At 36.4% G+C, this 20,459-nt stretch overlaps 1 protein-coding gene across 1 annotated transcript in view; it reads right to left on the minus strand.

Moving 5' to 3' along the window:
- Positions 1-8,810: 8,810 nt before the first annotated feature.
- Positions 8,811-20,459, minus strand: part of Txlnb (taxilin beta) — a 51,300-nt gene continuing 39,651 nt past the window's right edge. Inside the window, exons 8-10 of the mRNA XM_046450465.2 lie at positions 17,762-17,854; positions 13,020-13,115; positions 8,811-11,785 (exon numbers count right to left, since the gene is read on the minus strand). Of these exons, the coding sequence (XP_046306421.1) occupies positions 11,000-11,785; positions 13,020-13,115; positions 17,762-17,854 (975 nt within the window). The 3' untranslated portion in view covers positions 8,811-10,999. The remainder of the gene's footprint in view (positions 11,786-13,019; positions 13,116-17,761; positions 17,855-20,459) is intronic.

Raw genomic sequence — 20,459 nt, forward strand, 5'->3', positions numbered from 1 at the left:
GTTTTGTTTAAATAAATGTTTCTTGATTGATTAATTGCCTATCCATATAGAAAAAAAAAAAAAAACCTTTATCTGATCCCCTATGTCACATTAACCCCCAAATCAATTCTGGGAAGATTGTAGATCTAAATGTAAAAGGTAAAATGATAGAGCTTCTAGAAGATATCATGAGAGGACATCTTCACAATTTGGGGTTAAAAAAAACTTCTTAAACAGGACACAGAAACATTTGTCAAAAAAGCTCAGAAGGTAAATTGGACACCATTAACATTGAGAAGTTCTGTTTCTCAAAATGTGTTAATAATAGAATCAAAAGGCAGGAGGATTGCAAGTTCAAGGCTAGCCTTGGAACTTAGCAAGACCCTGTTTCAAATAAAAAATAAAAATGGATTGGAGGTGTAGCTTAGCGCTTAGGCATTCCTGGGCTTAATCCCAGATACCAAAATGGGGAGAAGATAGAATAAAAAGGCAAAGAATAAAAACCACAGAGCAGGATAATTGATTTGCAAATATATCAATTAATAAAGTACTTCTTTTCATAAATATAAAGTATTCCTACAAATGAACAAGAAAAAAACATGACCCAATAGGAAAAGAAGGGACAAACTTTAAATGTGTATGTCACAAAATAGGATATCCACTTGGCCAATAACTTTACAAAAAGTTGTTCCACATCAATACTCATCAGAGAAAGGCAAATTCAAACTAGTGCTGTATTACTACATCATTCCAAGTGAGTAAAAGTATAACAGTTGATGACATCATGTGCTGGGGAAGACATGGAGCAACTATAACTCTCATACACTGGTAGTTTAAATAATTACAATCTCTTCGCAAACCTGTTTGGGAGTATCTCCTATAGTTCAACAAACACATGCCATGTAACCCATTAATTCCTCTCCTAAGTATACACTTAGGAAAATTCATGGCAATGTTATTTGAAGTGGTTAATAATTGGAAACAATTTAACTATCAATCAACATTGGAATGGATAAATTGTGATATATTCATACTATAGATTCCTATGTGACAATGAAAATGAATTAACTACTACTACAAGCTACAATGTGGAAGAATCACACACACACACACACACACACACACACACACACACAGCAAAAGAATACTTTTGTTAAAAAAAAAAAAGCCAACATATGTACACACCAGGTAAAACAAATCCACATTCAGGAAAGTGATTCACTCTAGAGTAGAGGAAGGGGGACCTTCTAGAATGCTTGTGGGCTGTTTTGTTTCTTGACCCAGGTTATATAAAAGCATTCACTGTGTAATAGTTCATCATTTTGCAATAGAGGTTTTAAAGATAAGTTGAGAAGTTAGTCAGAGAATGTGATTTTTAAAGTATTTTGATATGTCAGTTATAAATGTTGAACTCTATTTTATAATTCCTCACCATACTTCAACTCTTTTAGCTAAGATCTCTGTTACTCCTCATCTCTGTTACCCAGAGCTCTTTGGATGCAGATAATAGCAACTCACACTCTCTTAAAAAGAGAAATTATCAGATCCCAAATGACTAAATTGATTATGCTCAAAAATGGCTATCAGGATTATGTTTCTCCTTCTCTCAACTTGCAGTCCACTCATTTTCTCTTCATTTTCTTCTATATGTAGGCTATCATTTCTCAGGGGCAGGCAGAATTCCAGCAGGAAGAACCACCAGCTGGATGGGACAGGATGGTTCTTGGCAAATTTGACCACACTAGATTGGAGGGGCTTCAGGGTCAGCAAATCCCAGATTACATCTGAGTAAACACAGTGTGGTTGCCTTCATGCAACTTCATGATGAGTCAAATAGCCTCTTGCCTCACTTTCAACTAGTTTGCAGTCTCTAAACCTTTTTCCTATGGAAATTCTGGAGCTGTCATTGTCTCTCAACTAGTCTATCAATTGTTCTTCTGGGGTAGACTCAGCTCTGAGGCCTGGGACTAAGTGATGGGGTGGAGCTTTGTGATTGACAGTCCCATTCAGACAGTAAGTATTCCAGACAAAGAGCTTCCTTCAAGGAAGGGATGCAGGTGGGCAGAAACCACATGTCTATTCTTTGCTAAATAGTTTTTAGTTTTGCACATTAGAAAAAAAATTTAAAATACTCCCAAATTGTCCTTTGAAAGAATTCCTACAAATGGACAAGAAAAAGGCAGATGACTCAATATGGTACCAGTGGTCCTCATCCTTGCTAATACTGAATATCATCAATATTTATTTTGTCAGCTTAATGAGCAAAAGTGATAGTATCTCATTGTTTATTTGCCTTATGGATTTTGATCACTTATATTTCTTCTATAAACTGCCCGTTCATATTTCATGCCAGAGGCTTACACACAGGGGTGGGGCATACAGCAAGAATGATTGTCCCTGTCAGGAAGGACAGCTGTACCACTGACATTATTTAGGACTGCAGTGCACAATGATAATAAAAGACTTGTTCGAGGTTGGTTTTAATACTGTTTTAATTCTTTGTAGACAATGCACCCCAGGCCCTATGACCTGCACCTGGTCATAAGTTTTCCACTATCTGTATACTTTCTTTTAAGTTGTTTGTCTTATTGCTTTGTATTGTTTCTGTTTGTATGTCAGATCTTGATATTTTATTGTGTTTATTGTGACTATCTTCTCTCATTCTATTATTGCCTTTTAATTTTATTTGTGTTTACTTGTTCTGCTCCCTTTAACTCATAAAGATCATCAGTTAACTTGTGTGGCAGGCAATTAATTCATTTTAAAAATCTCTAATTCTCCTTCCTTTGGGCATTGCTTTAAATTACTCCCAGACTGAATTGGAGGACTTCTGGATCAGTTTTCTAATAATGGGCAAGGGAGCAGCCAGATGGTCCAGCTGTGACAGCAGAGCTAGTCAATACTAGATATTTTGGGGAGATGAATTGTATAACAGCAAAAAAATCTCTCTGCACAAAGAATGAGTCATGGGCATGACTGACTGGCTGGTAGGATTTGTAATCAACTCTTCTGACTCACTGATTAAAGCATTTATGGATTGGACACAATTTCTCTTTGGCTTTTAATTCAGGGAGGCATTCTTTATATTCAGGGATTTTGTTTTAACTGGATGATATCATGGAAGAGAAAAGGAGACTGCAATTCTGCTTTCAAAGATATCACCCTGCTAAGAGACAGTGACTGTGCGAAGAGCTTCTCTCTCTCACTTAAGACCAGAATTCAGTAAGTCTTGTGCTCCCTGCTCTATCTGTGGCTGGTCTCTGCAAGAGATGGCACAGAAAATTTCTCAAGGGGATGTGCTCATCCTCTCCCTAGGAATGGGAGTCGTGAGTCAGTGGTGGCTGTCACCTTGGGCTGGCGGTATGTGCAATTATTTCATGAGCAGCTGCCACTACACTTGCAGCGTCACCCACCTGCCTGTTTGTTCAGAAGGCAGATTGTCATCCAAAAAAAGTGAGCTCTGTGACACTGTAAGCAAAGGAGGATTAGTTGAACAAACAAAAGACTGCAGTAAGATGTGAACCTATGAAAAACCAGTTAGTCTCATGACTAAAATCACATCTGCAGTCTTAGCTTTTCATACACACTGTCAACTGCCACACAACTACATGCACTTACATAAGCTCAAATCAGTGCAGTCATGTACAATCAAAAACATTCACTCAGAACTACATGCATATAACACACACACAAAACTGCACATGTATACTGACACATATACACATATACACACATACACATACCCTCACACAAGTATGTACTCACATATATATGTATGTACTCACACATATAGTCTCACAGAAATAAACACACATATTTCATAGAATGCTTATTTTCCATAAAGCTTCAAAACTATCCCACTTGGAAATCTGAGTATTTGTACTAAAAATGACCTAGAGGTCTTTTTCCTGTTTATCAGTTGCTTAACTGAAGGGTTAAATGGGACAGTGCAGTATCTTCCAGCCCCTTTCCTTGGAAGCAAATTCCCAGTGCAGGTGGTGGAAGTCCTCAAGCCTGAGTCATATAAAAAGGTGCAGCTAGAGTTTGAGGCCTGGGTGGTCCTAAAACTGTTAGCCTTATTACTTATCACCGTCATCCCCAGGACTTCACCTCACACATAGGAGGAGCTCAATATATGTGGAATAAATATTTCATCCATCCTTTTATTTGGGTAATTTCTTTTTCTCCTCTCATTTGCCTGACTTGTAATAGAAGTTCCCAAGTTCTCTGAGAATAAAACCCTCCCTGAAGAGTAGAAAACCCTACATAAATTCATACTCCTGAGGATTTAATCAGAGACACCCAAATCCTCAGATATCATCTAGTTTAAGGTCTTCATTTTTTTAGATAAATGGACTGAGGCCCAGAAATGTTAGTAATTTCTCCAAATTCACCTTGCTAGTTGGCAGTGGGCCAACAACTAGGGATTCAATAGTCTGATTCCTGGACTGGTTCTATCTTGGATTAGATTTGGATAATTTTATTACAGGAATAATTCTTTGATAAAAATGTTAAGAAAATGAATTGAACATGGGTTCTTAGAATTTTACAATAGTTTGATCATTAGGAATTGTACTGATTTGAATAGAGTAATTACTATAGTTGTAATAATCCAGTTTATAATATCACACCAAATGCATTCCCAGCTAATACGCATTTAGTCTAATGACTTTAGGTGTCATAGAAAATCTCTTTTCTATTATTTCTATACATTTAAACTCTGAATTTAAAATTTTCTTAGTGTATGGGATCTCTGAAATTCTAGGGCTTGTTAAATCTACCTGGTAGATACATCAGAGAAATCTCATGTTAACAATGGTTTTTAGCCTTGCTTTAGTTAACAGACATAATGTCCATAATGCCAGTGACATCACTTCCCTAGAGCAACAGAACTACAAACTATCTCATTAATTTTAAGAGCTTAGATTTGTTTTAGAACTTTGATCTTTATTTAGCTAATGCAGTCTTATGGTGTGATCCTTCTTGTCATTTCATAAACAGGAGTTTGGTTTTTTGTCTTATTGTTTTCTTATTTATTGAATTTGTATTTTTCTAGAGTTGACTTTTTAATTTTTATTTTTTAAAAAGTATCTTTATTTTTTAAAGAGATTTTTTAGTTGTAGATGGACAATACCTTTATTTATTTATCTTTATGTGGTGCTGAAGCTTGAACCCAGTGCCTCACATATGCTAGGCCAGTGCTCTGAGCCCCAATCTCAGCTCCTTAATTTTCATTTTTTGAGCTTTGTTGAATTTAGACATTTCCCTCTATCCCATGTCTGTTAGGTTCACATGGAAACCTGTTTATGTGCAATATTTAAGGGCAGTGTATGACATGCCATTTTCAAGTAATGTATATGAATGCTGTGCATTTATTTACATAGTCATATGTTTTCTATAAATAATGTAATATGCTCTGTGTATGTGGCAAAGGGTAAGAAATTTGAATAGACAGTGTAAACACTCAAATCTGGTAACGATTAATAGCTATTACTCTCACTTGAACTACCATGCCCTGCCTAAAAGGCAAACATGATGTTAAAGGAAAAAAGACATTTAAATAATTTAAAATACATTATGATATAGTAAATACTAACAGTGGTTAAAATGGGGTGATGAAATTGTGGGTAATTTTTCTCTTTTCTCTCTTACTGTTTTATAATGTCATTTTATTTTTATACTGAAAAGAATGCATTGATTATTTTTTAAAAAGGCAAACAAGAAGAAATCAATAAAGCAGCAACACTGAACAAATGTGTTTGTAACAATCCCCCAGCTAGGGAGATAGGATGCTGAAGCGTGTTGATGTTATTACAGCTCTTGCTCTTTAGTGCCAGTCTGCTTTCACAAAAGGGTCCACCCATGTGTGTGCCTCTTCCTTTTATTGTTCTTAATAGTCTTAAGGTTTTATCTTTTAATTGTTTCTTACCAGATCAAAAGTCTCCTCCCCCACTCCTGTCTCTCCCCCTCTTTCTTTCCTTAACATTCTGTCTTCTTGCTTGCTTCTATGGTGGTTTTGTGTTTTTTTTTTTAATATTTTTTAGTTATAGTTGGACACAATGCCTTTATTTTATTTATTTATTTTTAGGCAGTGCTGAGGATCGAACTCAATGCCTCACACGTGCTAGGCAACTGCTCTACCACTCAGCCAGGTTTTGTGTTATTTGACATAAAATGTTATCAACTATTAGTTCTGAGATAATGAGTTTTATATGTAGGTATGTTTTATTATGACATGAAATGATTCAATATTATACGACTTTAAAATACTTCAAAATTAAAGTGGGATAATGTTGGCATTAACAGAAATCTTGGGCTCTGACACTCAGCATGAAGAGGGACTGCTTTTAGATTTAGCCCAGCTTGATTGTGCTGTTGAAGTGATTATCCCTTTTATTTTCTGGTAAAGAGAAACAGCTTTTGTGAGTAATTTATGTGCTATGGATCGATGAATTTCCAGATTTATTTTGCTAGTTAAATGTTTCTGACAAATATCCTTAGTCATACAGGAAATTATTGTATTTGTCATTTGTCTTTGGCAGGAAAGATAATACCATGATATCTTCAAAATACAGAAACATAGGTATACCTAGGTCAAATTTTAAACATGTATATTTGTACGTGTGTGCATATGTATGTACATTCACATGCACATACAACAGCAAGTAGCACTTGTAAAATTTCTATCATAGGACACCACCAACAAGAATTAACTTTAGGTATTAAATAAGATGCCTAACTTAATACAGTTAAGAAAAATCTTCATTACCAGCACATGAAAGCTTCTATTTTAATGGAGTTTCCTCACAGTTGATCTAATGATAACCTTAATTTTTAGGTTCAAAAGTATTGAAATAGAAATTATTTAAACGTTATGAAAATATAACCCTTCCATCTTGCCTCCTAGATCTTCCTTGCTGTGGCCAGCTGGCCAGACTGACGAGATGAGCAGGGTTCAAAGGACTTGGCTGTATCTATAACTATGAAAATGGCAAAGAAACCACACAAACACAAAAATACCTGTTTCTCAATTGTGGGGGTCAGGACGGCTCTGAGACCTCAAAGATCAGCTCCCACGCTAGACAGAGGACAAGGGGAGCAAGAGAGGCAAGCAAGAGGCAAGAGAGAGAGCACACCTGAAAACCCCCATATTTACTAGGGAAAAGTCATCACTAGAATATTCCACCCAAATAAGGCAAGGGATTAGGTTTCGAAGGGTGGAGTCTTGCTTGGTGATGTCCTGTGGTCAGCAGGTTGCTTGACATCTTGGAAAGCCACACCCATCTCAGGTGCTGTGTGGGAACACAGGCAGAGTAAGAGAAAAGGCACTCATACATTGAATAGCCCAATCAGGCAGCAACGTTAAGCCAGTCCCCCCACACCGCTGAAATGCTCACACACACAGCCCATAGATGGCTCGCTACACCTTGCCATTTTATTATGGGAACAAACTTTAAAGGCCAGAGGCATAATTCTTATTTTGGATCTTCCTTCACAAAATTTTTTATACTTTATTTTGTTTTCCCTAAATACTATGATTAACTACTGGTTACAAAGGAAAGGGCTGAGGAGATTTTCCTGAAGCAATCTCTCTTCTTTTCCTTGTTAGTCTTACTGAAAAGCAGTTTTGCAATAAACACATAAAACAGGGGGCTATTAAAAAATGTGTATCTATAAGAGCTAGTTCAACTTCACCCTTGTTCTTGCTAACCAATCCTCAAAGCAGTCAGGAAATTCTGGGCTCAGGAAGTCCATTCCAGATCAATATGGGCTGAGAAGAAGAAAGTAATCAAAAGGCAGAACATCTGGGTCTCTTTTGGTCTTGTTAGAAAAAAAATTTTTGAGCAGTCAGGAGAATCAGAGAGGAAAAAAAGAATCAACATCTTACTCTCTCCCTTTTTTTTCAAGAGTATTTCTGAGAGGACACATGGCAGAGAAACTGTGGAAACATGGTCTCATGGGAAGAATGGTTCTGAAGAAAAACACATTGGCCACTTGAAAATTGTCCCCCATCAGCTGGCTGACCAGGCAAAGGAATCTGGTTTTTGTTCTCTCATTAACACTGGTGTTTTAGTTAGTTTTATGTTTCTATAACAAAACACCTGAGACTTAATAATTTTATAAAGAATAGAGGTTTATTTTTGTGTGTGTGTGTGATTTTTCTAACACACAGGCCTGATTTTGTCATTAGCCTGCTCAAAATTTGCCAATGGCTACCTCCAGTCCACCCAATAAAAAATCTAACAGTTTTGGTGGACATAAAAGCCATTTACAATTTGGCTTCTGCTAACCTATCCAGCCCCACCTCACACAACTCTCCTCCCTTGTCCTCTCTCCTTTAGTGACTGAAGTGTCTGGAATTCTTGGCACATACCTTACTATCTTCTCTCCCACCTCTTCACCTTCACACCTGGTGCCCTGCGCTGCAACCTTCTGGGACAGCCCAGATGCTGTCATTTCTAGGGAGGTTCCTCAGTCCTTTTAGGGCAAAATTAGGTGCTCTTTTAGTTTCACTGCATTTTTGTATTTACTTGCATATTATTACTATTATATATTAGTACTATGATGATTACATGACTGGATGCCCACTAAAGTTCTGGATGCCTAGAGGGGAGGAGATTTATTTGACTCTCTCTCTCAACATGTGTGTGTATGTCACTTTCTCCTCCCTATGTTTTCAAAGTAAAATGTTTCAGGAATTTTACTCAGAGACCCCAAACTCAACCAAGAATAAGTTAAAAGCATAATTTTTGTGAGGTTTTATCAAAACATAGAAATAACAAAAAGGAAAAAAAAACAATGAAAATTTAAAAAAAAACACCACTAGAAAATTTGGGAAGAGAAATACATTTTTAATACACATATAAATTATGCAATTTGATTTAGAAAACACCAATGACTCTTGCATTTCTAGAAAGTAGATGCGCATCTCTAAAAATAGTTACATTAAGTTAATAAAGAATAGGAATTTATTCTGCTTTCATATCTTATGAATTATTGTTATGATTAGTAAGACCACACTCTAACACAAAGATCTATAATAAGACATTCTTTGAATATTAAAATAATTCTCCCAAAGCCTATATTAAGCATTACATATTTCCAGCAAGTTATTATATTTGAAACTCTGCTTGATATATACACAATAGTGAGTAATATGTTATTATGAAAACCTTTTGGATGAAAATAATGAACTTTGGATGTTTTAGAATATTTGATGATTTTGGCACATCTGTCTATTTCTTTTGCTAAACATTCAGACTGAGATTTTTCTGTAACTATCTGATCTTACTCTGTTCTTGGAAGTTCAGTCTCTGTAAGCAGATGGAAAGGAAAGACCCTCCTGGATTGTTATGGTGAATATTTGGCTCTGAATTAAATGCATGTTTAATTTCTAGCAAAATGTTGAATTTGGCTGGATACCCCTGTGGTTTTAATATTCTAAGCCTTTAAAAGCACATGGGTTCTCAAATAGCAACATGCTTTTCTCCTGATTTTTCTATCCCTGACTAGCATTTCTGTTATTACCCTCACTGTCTACTTCAAACAATTTTTTATGCAGTTTACAATTCTTGTAACATATGGCTGCAGCTTACAAGCTCTTTGTGGGCTTTGGCAAACAGCCATATGTGATAGTGAAGAATGAGTTCCTGGATGAGTAGTAGAGAATCCTGTTTTTATCCATTTTTCCTCTTGAGTTTAACTCTGAAGGTAGGAATGGGTTAGACATCTTTCTTTCCTCCCTAAAGTCTCCCCCTTTCCTTCTCTTCCTTCTTCCTCCCTTCCTTTCTCTTTCTTACTTCATTGTTGCTGAAAACCCTTCAAAGCAGAAAATGCATTGGCTCTTAAACCTCATCACTCATATTTAGAAATCCTGTGTGGATTTTTGTCTTAGAAAAATAATAGTTTCATTTAGCATTGGTTGAGATGAAGGCTAGGCAGAATTTTCTGCTACAATAGAGGGAATTAGAAGGAAGGAACAGATGCTTTGAAAATATACAATGGGTCTGAGACAGCCAAGAAGGGAATATTCTGTCTTGAAACAGTAGTGGGGAAAAGGACCAGGGCACAGTCTCTCCTCAGTCTGAGATAACATCACCCCTCATTCCTAGCTCCTTTTCCTACTTCCAACCCTTTTCTTGCAGTTAGTCAGGAGAGGGTTGCCTCCCCACCTGGTGTGTGTGTGTTGCAGGAGGGTGAGGCAGCTGGCTGAGGATTCTAGGAGAAGCAGCTGGGAGAGATGAACCACCCACAGTTGTGATTCTTTCCCTTTGCTGTTGGGGTCTCTTGTGATCATCTTTGAGTCAATGCACTCTGCACAACCACTATTCTGTCATTTGATCAGTTGGTTGAACTTATGGATCTAACATAGGATTAGTTGTTTTTGACCAGCAGTAATGATGACCTAAATATCTATGTTCTGAATCTACTGTAGTCCCAAGTGCAAATAAGAGAATTTTTTGATTAGCATCTACATAATTTGCATAGGGGGAAATCCTTAAGGGGTGAAATACATGTGTAACATATGCATTTATATAAAATATATAGATGTGTATGTATGTACACATATGTATATAGTCACACATTTATATATGAATTTATGTACACATAGTTTAAATGGAACCTGGACATCCACTAATTACTAAGGAATTTGCACTATACGTAGCAATAAATATAACCTCACATTGTCAATATTTAGATCTTGTAGTGGGAGTCTTTAAACACCAAATCTTCCTGTTCACTAAAAAATCGAATTATGTAACATCTTAATAGGGAAACAATATAAATTTACTAATGGTATGTTTTGCTGCCATTTGGGAAAAATTAACACTCAGTATTAAATAGAAAAGCTCCACATCAGTAATAAATTGAGAACAAACAGCAAAGGCTGAATGTGTTCTGCATATTAAAATGTCTTGATCCTAACTGCTCCGTTTGCCATCTCTAACCCTTAATGCCTCTTTCAGAGACAGTGGGATATGGTGAAGATGTAAGGTCAGAAAGAAAGGGCCGAAGAGGCTCAGTCTACTGGGTCCAGGTTGGTGTCGGCCACCATGGGCAGCTGAAGTTGGGCCGGGGCCCCGGGGCCCAGCTCCTTTGAGGCTGCAGGCAGGGGCTCACTGGGCTCACACCCAGGCGGCCCTGCTGGAGCTTGCACCTTGGCTGGAGGTGGTGGAGCGGAACCCTCTGCTTCCACCCCGCGCGGGGAGGCCTCGGATGCCGCCTGTGAGGCCTGACCGGAAACTCCGACCTCTGATTTCCGGCGCAGCTCAGCAGCCTGAGGCTCCTCGGGGAGACTCTGAGCTCGGGGCTCTGCTCCCGCCTGGGTCAAGGGATTACTGACCTCAGAGTTAGGCTTTGCCTCCTCACCTCCTAGGGCCTCAGCCTGAGGGACTGGAGGAGGCCGCGGGTCAGTTGAACCCCCGAGAAGGAGCGGAGGGAGCGCTTCCAGCTCCCTGGGGGCGGGGCCACCGCTGCCCCGAGGCCCGCCCAGTGCTGGGGGCAATGCCTCCGACTGCTGGAGGCTGGACTCCGGACGCTGAATTACCTGGAAGGCTGCAGCCAGGTTTGCCACAGCGTTTTGAACACTGTTGGCCTCCTCTGCATCTATCTCTCTGTCCACAGAGACATTTGCCTCTGGCTCTTCGTCGGAACTATGCTGACTTTGGTCTTCCTGTTCAGACACTTTGGCTTCTCTGATTTTTTTATAGAGTTCGTTTCTCTCTTCTTGTAAAGCGCGACAGAGATTCTCCAGCCTCCCGATTTTCATCACGAAACACTCATATTCCTTAGCTCTCAGTGCTTTCTGTGATTTGAAAACACACACACAAACACACAATACGACATGAAAAGCAAAATTTCCACAGGCTCTCCAGAAACAACAAACCCATTTGTCCTGGAATTAGTATCCACTAGGCCTTGGGGCCTGGCCATAGAGTGATGGCTGAACAGACACTGGTTCAGGGTCTTCACTATTTTTTGCATTATGAGCTAGACACTGGTAGAATTTTAACCACGATGGACTGTTCTTTGGGAAAGAAAGATGGCAAGCCTTGTTTCTACTGAGGCTAGAGCCTCTCAGATCTTAAAATAGATGAATTTTCTGCTTTTGAGACTTAGAAAGTGTAAGCCAAAGCCTGTGGTGAAATGAATGAGATCAATTGGGATTTCGCCCTCAGGGGTGTCTTATCTATTCTATAGATAAACTGCTATAGTCTAATCCTGGCAACCATTCGATTTATGTTGATGAATAGTAAACATAAATCTTTGGAATTGGTTGCAATTTGTGATGAATTGTTAGAACAGTAATATAACCATAGAAACTCACCACACACTAATTCATGATGCTGACTGCTTAAACTATTCAGTTTTTCCTTTCTCTAGAAATGGTGGCATGTTTGTAGGAACATGTTCCTAATCAACTAACTCCTTACTCCTGGCTTTGAGCTACTCTGTTCCTTGAAGATGGTTTTTAAATTGTTAACATGGAGAAAGTTTCACCTGTAAGCTCTGCTTGTCAGGTCTGGGCCCATATATCTTTTACCTTTAAAGTTGAAAAACCTGCTCAGATCCTGGCATAATATCAGGATTTAAATGCCTGTTGTAAGAATTAAAAAAATACTTCTCCATATCTGTTTAAAATGGCACATTCAGGGTGCTTGAGCCCCACTGTCTTCTCAAATCAATTAATTCATCTATACTTGTTATGTGCAGGTACTGGGGAAATACGAAAGCAAATAAGACACATCCCACTTTAAGTTATTCATAGTCTAGCAGGCATGATGCTGTTCTGGGGAAATCTTTTGAATCAATAAATGTGTGACTTAAGGTATAAACCTTTTTTTTTTTTTTTGAGTCAGGACTGGCTCCTAAATGACCTTTGCCTTTATTATTTTTATTACAATTTTACATGTTACATCCCCCCAAAATGTAGCTCTTTATTAAAACATAATAATTTGTATTGTTACGCTATAATTATATTCTAAGATGAATATCTTCGAAGTTGGAGGTGATAAAAGCTAAGAGAAAAACCTGCTCACCTCTTCAATCATGTCCAATAGGGCTTTGTTACAGTTCTCAAATCGGGCTTTCCACGTGGCTGTGTCCTTTTCCAGCTTTTTCATTTTCTTGGTTGTCTACAGAAATTAGAGTGTTTTAGTGTCAAATCCTGAAGAGTTAATGTATAAGGAAGCTAATAGTTCCATATGTTACATTAGGAGCAGTTCTTTTGATACCAGCTGCTGAAGCAAACAAATGTTTGATGTCAAGAATGAAGATTGTGGAAGAGTCATGATTTATTTCTGAGTGCTGTAGGTCAGTAGTGAGCACCAGAACCAATTCAGGAAAAAAGGAAACTACTTAGGGCACATTGTTTTGTTGTTGCTTTTTCTTTCATTTGAAATAAAAATATCTTTACTGAGATCCCTGAAATAGCTTGCAATTTAGATCACTTACTTTAATGACTAGAAGACTATCATAGTGAGAAAGTTGGCATTACTTTTAGCTATCAAAATATTGATAATAAATAGGCACATTTGAGAAGTTGCCACACAGAAAAACTCCTTTCCATTTTCTCCATAGTTATGTTGGTAGGATGAGGAAGGATTCACAAAATGTAATTGCATGTTATTCATTTTATCCTTGAAACAGTCTCATGAGGAAGGTTCTAATTTCAAACTTACTTTATAAATGGGGAAACTGAAACTCAAAGGAGTGGTGTAATATTCATGTGAGTTAACAGAAGGGTGGATCTGGAGATCTTCCTTTCCTTTCCAAAAGTGTCTGTTGGTCACCAAGCCACGGGATGGGTATGGTAGATACAGGAGTGAATAAAATGTAACCTGTCCTTTTTGAACCTGAGAGTATTCCCTGTTTCTTATTGTAGGATCTCTGGGGATAAAATGAAGTACAAGACTTGTAATCAGGCATGAATATCCTGGATTAATGATAAGTAAGACTCGCTGCTTGGGACCAAGATGCCCAAAGTTGGGTATTGGTGGTAGTCAGAGGGCCAGATTGTCAGTCTGGGCTCCAAGAGAAACTAGGTGAGCTTTGAAAGTTTTTTTTTTTTTTTAATTTTGATTTCATATTAACCAAGTTAGTAGTTTTTAAACTTTTAAGGTTATTAACCAATTTAAGAATTTTTAAAATATTTAAAAAATTTTTTTTCAGTTATACATGGACACAATATCTTTATTTTGTCTATTCATTTTGATGTGGTGCTGAGGATCGAACTCAGGGTCTCTCATGTGCGAGGCGAGCGCTCCACCCCAGCCACAACCCCAGCCCCACCAATTTAAGAATTTGATGAAATATATGGGACTATGGAGAAATGCAAATATATACATCAATGTAGGGTTTTTTTTGTTTGTTTGTTTATTTCCAGTGAATTCTCTGGTCAACCACTAAAGTCCATAAAACTCTTAGAACTCTTGATTTAATATTCAGTCCAATTTTAAAACATATAATTTTGAAGTAAAATAGTTTCTCCTGTTCTAATATTTATTAGAATCTTATAACTCTAGAATTTAAAAAATTTGATTTATAGATCAACCCTGAATTTGGAAATTTGTAACTTACAACAAGTATTAACCTTCTTAAGTTTGCTTATTTAACTGAAATTTATGATAATTATTTCATGAAAATATTTCTATATTTTTTGTGCATTATAATTTGACATAAAGTGGGATTCATTGTTACATATTCATAAATGCACATAATATAACAATATAATTTGGCCAATATCATTCCCACTATTTTCATATTTCCTCCTCTCCTCCTTCCCCCTGATCACTTTTCTCTACTGCTCTCCCTTCATTTTTCATGAGATCTCTCTCCCACTTCTCTTTCCCTTTTTCCTCTCTGACTTTCATATATGAAAGAAAACATTATGACTCTTGACTTTCTGAGTTGGACTTATTTTGCTTAACATAATGTTCTCAAGTTCCATCTATTTTCCTTCAGATGACATAATTTCATTCTTCTTTATGGGTGAATAAAACTCCATTGTGTGTATATGTATCACGTTTTTCTTTATCCATTCATCCATTAATAGACACCTATGCTGGTTCCATAGTTTGGCTCTTGTGAATTGTGCTACTCTAAACATGAGTACACATGTATTGCTGTAGTATGACAACTTTATTTCTTTAGGGTAAATACTGAGGAGTGATACAGTTGGGTTGTATGGTGGTTCCATCCCTAATCTTTTGGGGAATATCCATACTTATTTCTATAGTGGTTGTACTAATTTATAGTCCCACCAACAGTATAAAAGAGTTCCTTCTCCACCATATTCTCTCCAGCATTTATTATTGTTTGTATTCTTGATAAATGCCATTCTAACTAGAGTAAGATGAAATCTCAGTGTAGTTTTGATTTGCATTTCTTTAATAGCTAATGGTATCAAACATATTTTCATATATTTGTTGACCATTTAGATTTCTTATTTTGAGGAATATCTGTTTAGTATATTTGCCCGTTTATTAATTGGGTCATTTGATTTTTTGGTGTTACATTTTTTAAGTTTTTTATATATTCTGGATATTCATTCTCTGTCAGAAGAGTAGCTAGCAAAGATTTTCTCCCATTTCTGTGGTTCTTTCTTCTCATTCTCATTTGTTTCATTTGCTGTGCAGAAGCCTTTTAATTTAATGCCATTCCATTAATTAACTCTTGGCACTGTTTCCTGAATTTTAGGGGTCCTCTTGAGAAAGTCCTTGCCTGTATGTTGGAGTGTTGACCCTATGTTTTCTTATAGGAGTTACAGTTTCAGATCTAACTCCTAGGTCTTAGATACATTTTGGGTTGACTTTTGTGCAGGGTGAGAGATAAATATCTAGAAAAAATAACCAGTTTTCCTAGAACTGTTTGTTTAAAAGGTTATCTTTTTTCCAATGTATGTTTCTGGCACCTTTGTCAAGGATCAGCTGACTATATGTGTGGTTTTGTCTCTGTCTTATATTCTATTCATTGGTGTAATCAGTTTTTATTATCATGCAGATTTTGTTGCTATTGATCTGTAGTATAATTTGACATCAGATATTGTGATGCCTTTAACATTGCATTTTTGGCTTATAATTGTTTTGGCTATTTTGGGTCACTTATTTTTCCAAATTAATTTTAGGACTGTTTTTCTAGTTCTGTGAAGATTGTCATAGGTATTTTGATGGGGATCTCTTGCCTGAATTGCTCTGGCTAGAATTTCTAGTACTATATTGAATAGAAGTGATGAGAGTGGACATAGTTCTCTTGTTCTGTATTTTAAAGGAAATATTTTGTGTTTTCTCCCATTCACTATGATATTACTTTCGGATTTATTGTTTATAATCTTTATGATGTTGAGGTTGGTTCCTTCTATCCCTAGTTTCTTCAGGTTTTATCATAAATGAGTATTGAATTTTATCTGCATCTATTGATATGACTATGTGATTTTTATCCTTAGTTCTTTTTATGTGGTGAATTATATTTATTGATTTGTGTATGGTAAGCCATTGTTACAACCATGGGATAAAACCAACTTGGTCATTATGTATGTCCAATCTTCTTAATATGTTGTTGAATACTATGTGCTAATATTTTATTAAGGATTTTCATGAAAATATTTCTAAGAGGATATTTTCTACACTTAAAAAATGGTTAATACCAATACCTGGTCAGAAATACATTTCTGATACTGATTTTATATTGGGAAAATACTGACTTGACCAAGATTTAAACATTATATCCAATAATAATATTAGTAACTGTTATGGTTTAACTGTGAGGTATCCTCCAAAAGTTCATGTGTGAGACAATGCAAGAAAGTTTGAGGTACATTTATTGGATTATAAGTGTCTTAACCTAATCAGTGAATTAAGCACTTGTTAGGAATTAACTGGGTTGTAACTATGGGCAGCTATGGTGTAGTTAGAGGAGGTAGGTTATTAGGGGATTGCCTTTGTGTTGTATATTTTGTTCTTGGTGAGTGAAACACTCTCTCTGCTTCTTGGTTCCATGTCCGGAGTTTCTTTCTTCCAATATACTCTTCTGCCATGATACTCTGACTTACTTCAGACCCCAAAGAATGAAGTTGGCCATCTATGGATTGAGATCTCTAAATTGTGAGCACCAAATCAATGTTTCCTTCCCTAAAATTGTTCTTGTCATGTCTTTTGGTCATAGCAGTGGAAAAAGCTGACTAAAACCATACCTTATATTTGTAATAGACTCTCAAAAAGTTTAAACACTTTTTAAAATACATTAATGTATTTGAACATCACAATATCGTGATGTTGGTAATGAATATAACATCTCAATTTATAAGAAAAATGAAATTCAGGAAATTTAACAGACCTAGAATTTTAATTCAGGTTTCTGTCTTCTCATTCATGGCTCTTCCTCTATCATAGTACATATCTCTCCTTCTAAGAATATCAATAAATAGTATTTTCTGCTCTAACATTCTAATACACACACACACACAACATAGTGTTGGAGATTGTCTTTTTTGTTGTGTTGTTATGCTTTTGTTTTTGTTTTAAGCTAATACTAAAGAAAAAGAAATATTGTTCCTCAGAATAAATGTATCTTAGCATTTTTGGACTCTTACAAAGATTAATTCCCCAGATATTACTACACAAACACACACAAAAAAGCCCAAACTTCATTACTACTTATATAAACATTTCATTACTTCATGAAATGCACTGAAATATCTTAGCAGGAGAAAAATGAACCCAAAGAAGAATTGCCTGTCAAAATAGAAACTGTCAATATTTCATGGATGATAAATAATACTCACTTTATCCATTTCCTGCTTAAAAGTGGCGAACACTTCATTGCTTTTTGTAAGTGTGCTCTGGAACTCTTCAAACCTTCCAGAGTAGAGAGTAAGCTGTAAACAAGGAAAAGAGTGCATCTATTTCAGGGCTGCTTTTTAAATGTTTGCAGTATAAAAAAACATGTCATTGTTCATTATTTGAGAAGAAAAATGACTTAAAGGAATTCTCAATTCAGCATTAGTCATATGTTCAGTTATTTACTACAAAATCAATCTAGGTCAGTGAGCATGACTGAAGAGTTTCTTTAAAGAAAAATGAAATAAAATATGTTGTCACTATTTCATGATATCGTAACTTTTACTACCAAACATATATTGAGCCCCAAACATATGCATGGATCATATGTACAGAAGTGTTTAACATGTAGATTCTGCTTTTGAGGCATATGTACTGCTAAAGGAAATTCATTCTTAAAGATAGCTTGACTAACTGTCGAGTCAGTAGGTGATCAGAAATTTGTGGCAGGTTATCTTGTAAGCCATGTGTTTGTAGAGATGGTGATCTTAAAGCAGGGAGAATGTAGACAAATGAAAATAAGAGAAAAAGGAAATATGGTGGGACATGAACAAGGACTACTGCCATTATGTAGGTTGTGGATAACTGTTAAGAAACTGCCATTTCTGGGCTGGGGATGTGGCTCAAGCAGTAGCTCGCTCGCCTGGCATGCAAGCGGCCCTGGGTTCGATCCTCAGCACCACGTACAAATAAAGATGTTGTGTCTGCCAAAAAAAACCCAAAAAACTATAAAATAAATATTAAAAAAATTCTCTCTCTTTAAAAAAAAAGAAACTGCCATTTCTGTTTTAGACATCATAGTTTTGTATATTCAGATATATTTATTTATTTATTTACTTATGTAAATAAAATAATATTTTATTTACATAAGTAAATAAATAAATAAATATATACACACATATATACACACACATACTCACACACACATAAATAAATATATATTTTATACAAATGGCAGTTTCTTAACAGTTATCCACAACCTGCATAATGGCAGTAGTCCTTATGTATTTGCATATTTCTGAATATACAAAACTATGATGTCTAGCCAATAGCAGTTAAAAATGTCCCTTTCCATCCAAATAAGTTTATATGCCACTTTTCTACAATAGAAGTAATGCATCTTAAAGAAGGGATTTTTTTCCCCTTAATTTGCCCAAAAGCATCATGTAGCATTCCTGAGTGTGTGATCCACAGTAGGGATAGTGAGGAGAGCTATTATATCTTTACACCCTTAATTTCAAGACCTACATTTGGGATGGGAATGGGGCAGCACAGGGAAGAAGAGTGTAAATACTTGGTTGTTAGTGATAATAATGGAATACTAAAAATGTTGCTTTTGAAAACAATATTAAGATAGCATGCTTTGAGTGAAGAGAGATTTAGTATGGATGATTCAAGTTAGCAAAGCCTTTATTTTCAAATTTGGTACTCTTGAGTGTCCAGAACATCCCCAGGTTCTCAAATGGCACCAAATGTCTTGGGCTGCACTTGATGGCCAGAATGGCAAGGTTGTTGACCAAAAGAAAGGCACCAGGTGACCAGCTGCTGGTATCTGTGAGATTTTCATTTAAAGTGGGGAAGAGCACACACATCCAAAGGCAGCAGACTGGAGAATTCTGTCCTGAAGGTGGTGTTGGGTGGAGTGTGTGTGTGTGAGTCAAACAACCCCGAGAGTCCAGAAAATTGCTTGAGAGTCCAGAAAATTGCTTATCTAAGATGCGTTATTCACAAATAATTCAGAGTAATATAGGTTTCAGTGCAGTAAACAACAACAAAATGTTAATAAATCCTTTCCACAGGATACAAATTAAAAAAAAATAAGTCAAGCAACCATTATTCTGAAATCATCCATTAGCCCTATGAATCTATGACAGGACTAAAATTTGTTTATTTTGATTCCTTGGCTTATACATTATAGAAGACTGAGTGAAGAGCCATGAAATAAAAGGAATTTATGGCCAAGAAGATGCCTTGCATAAGATATTTACTCTTATAACATGCAGTATACTCTGACATATTCTCTTTAGTTGTGTTTCATTTTTTCAAAATACTGGCTGGTATCCACTGAATTGATTTGAAGGCCCAGAATGGTCAGACAGGTTCTTAGTTTGAAACACTATACCCTAGGGTAAGCTCTTGTGGGTCTGGCTACCTACAATGCACTTTATCCCGTGGTATATAGTGAGAACAATGTATTCTAGTGGATCCTGGTTATCTTTTATTACAAAGTCTGTTCATTTGCATTATTGGACAATACCCTCCTATTAACGTATTTTTCTTACTTTCCTCTACTCTTTTTCCAGCATATTACTACATGGGAGTCTCTGAAACTATGGTTGAGAACTCTGAGCAGGTCTTGCTGTAATTGCAGGCTACAGACAGGCAAGGGCAGGAGTGAGCATATCATGGTCCAACTGCTACATACAACCTTGACACATTGTCAAAAATAACACACCCAGAACATCACCCTTAACATTAGCTGACAGGTATTAAAGTTTTGGTTAGACTGTCTTCACTTAACTATAATCATGCTTTACTTTTTCCATGTGTACTTGTAAGACTTTTTTTCCATCCATAGTCTCAAAGTAAAGGCTCTAAGGGAAAACAAATCAACCAACCAACCATCCAGAATGTTCTTTTTGA

Source organism: Marmota monax, unplaced genomic scaffold, assembly GCF_021218885.2.
Source record: "Marmota monax isolate L192 unplaced genomic scaffold, Marmota_monax_Labrador192_F-V1.1 WCK01_AAM20220418_F8-fsc00030, whole genome shotgun sequence".
Classification (NCBI taxonomy): domain Eukaryota; kingdom Metazoa; phylum Chordata; class Mammalia; order Rodentia; family Sciuridae; genus Marmota; species Marmota monax.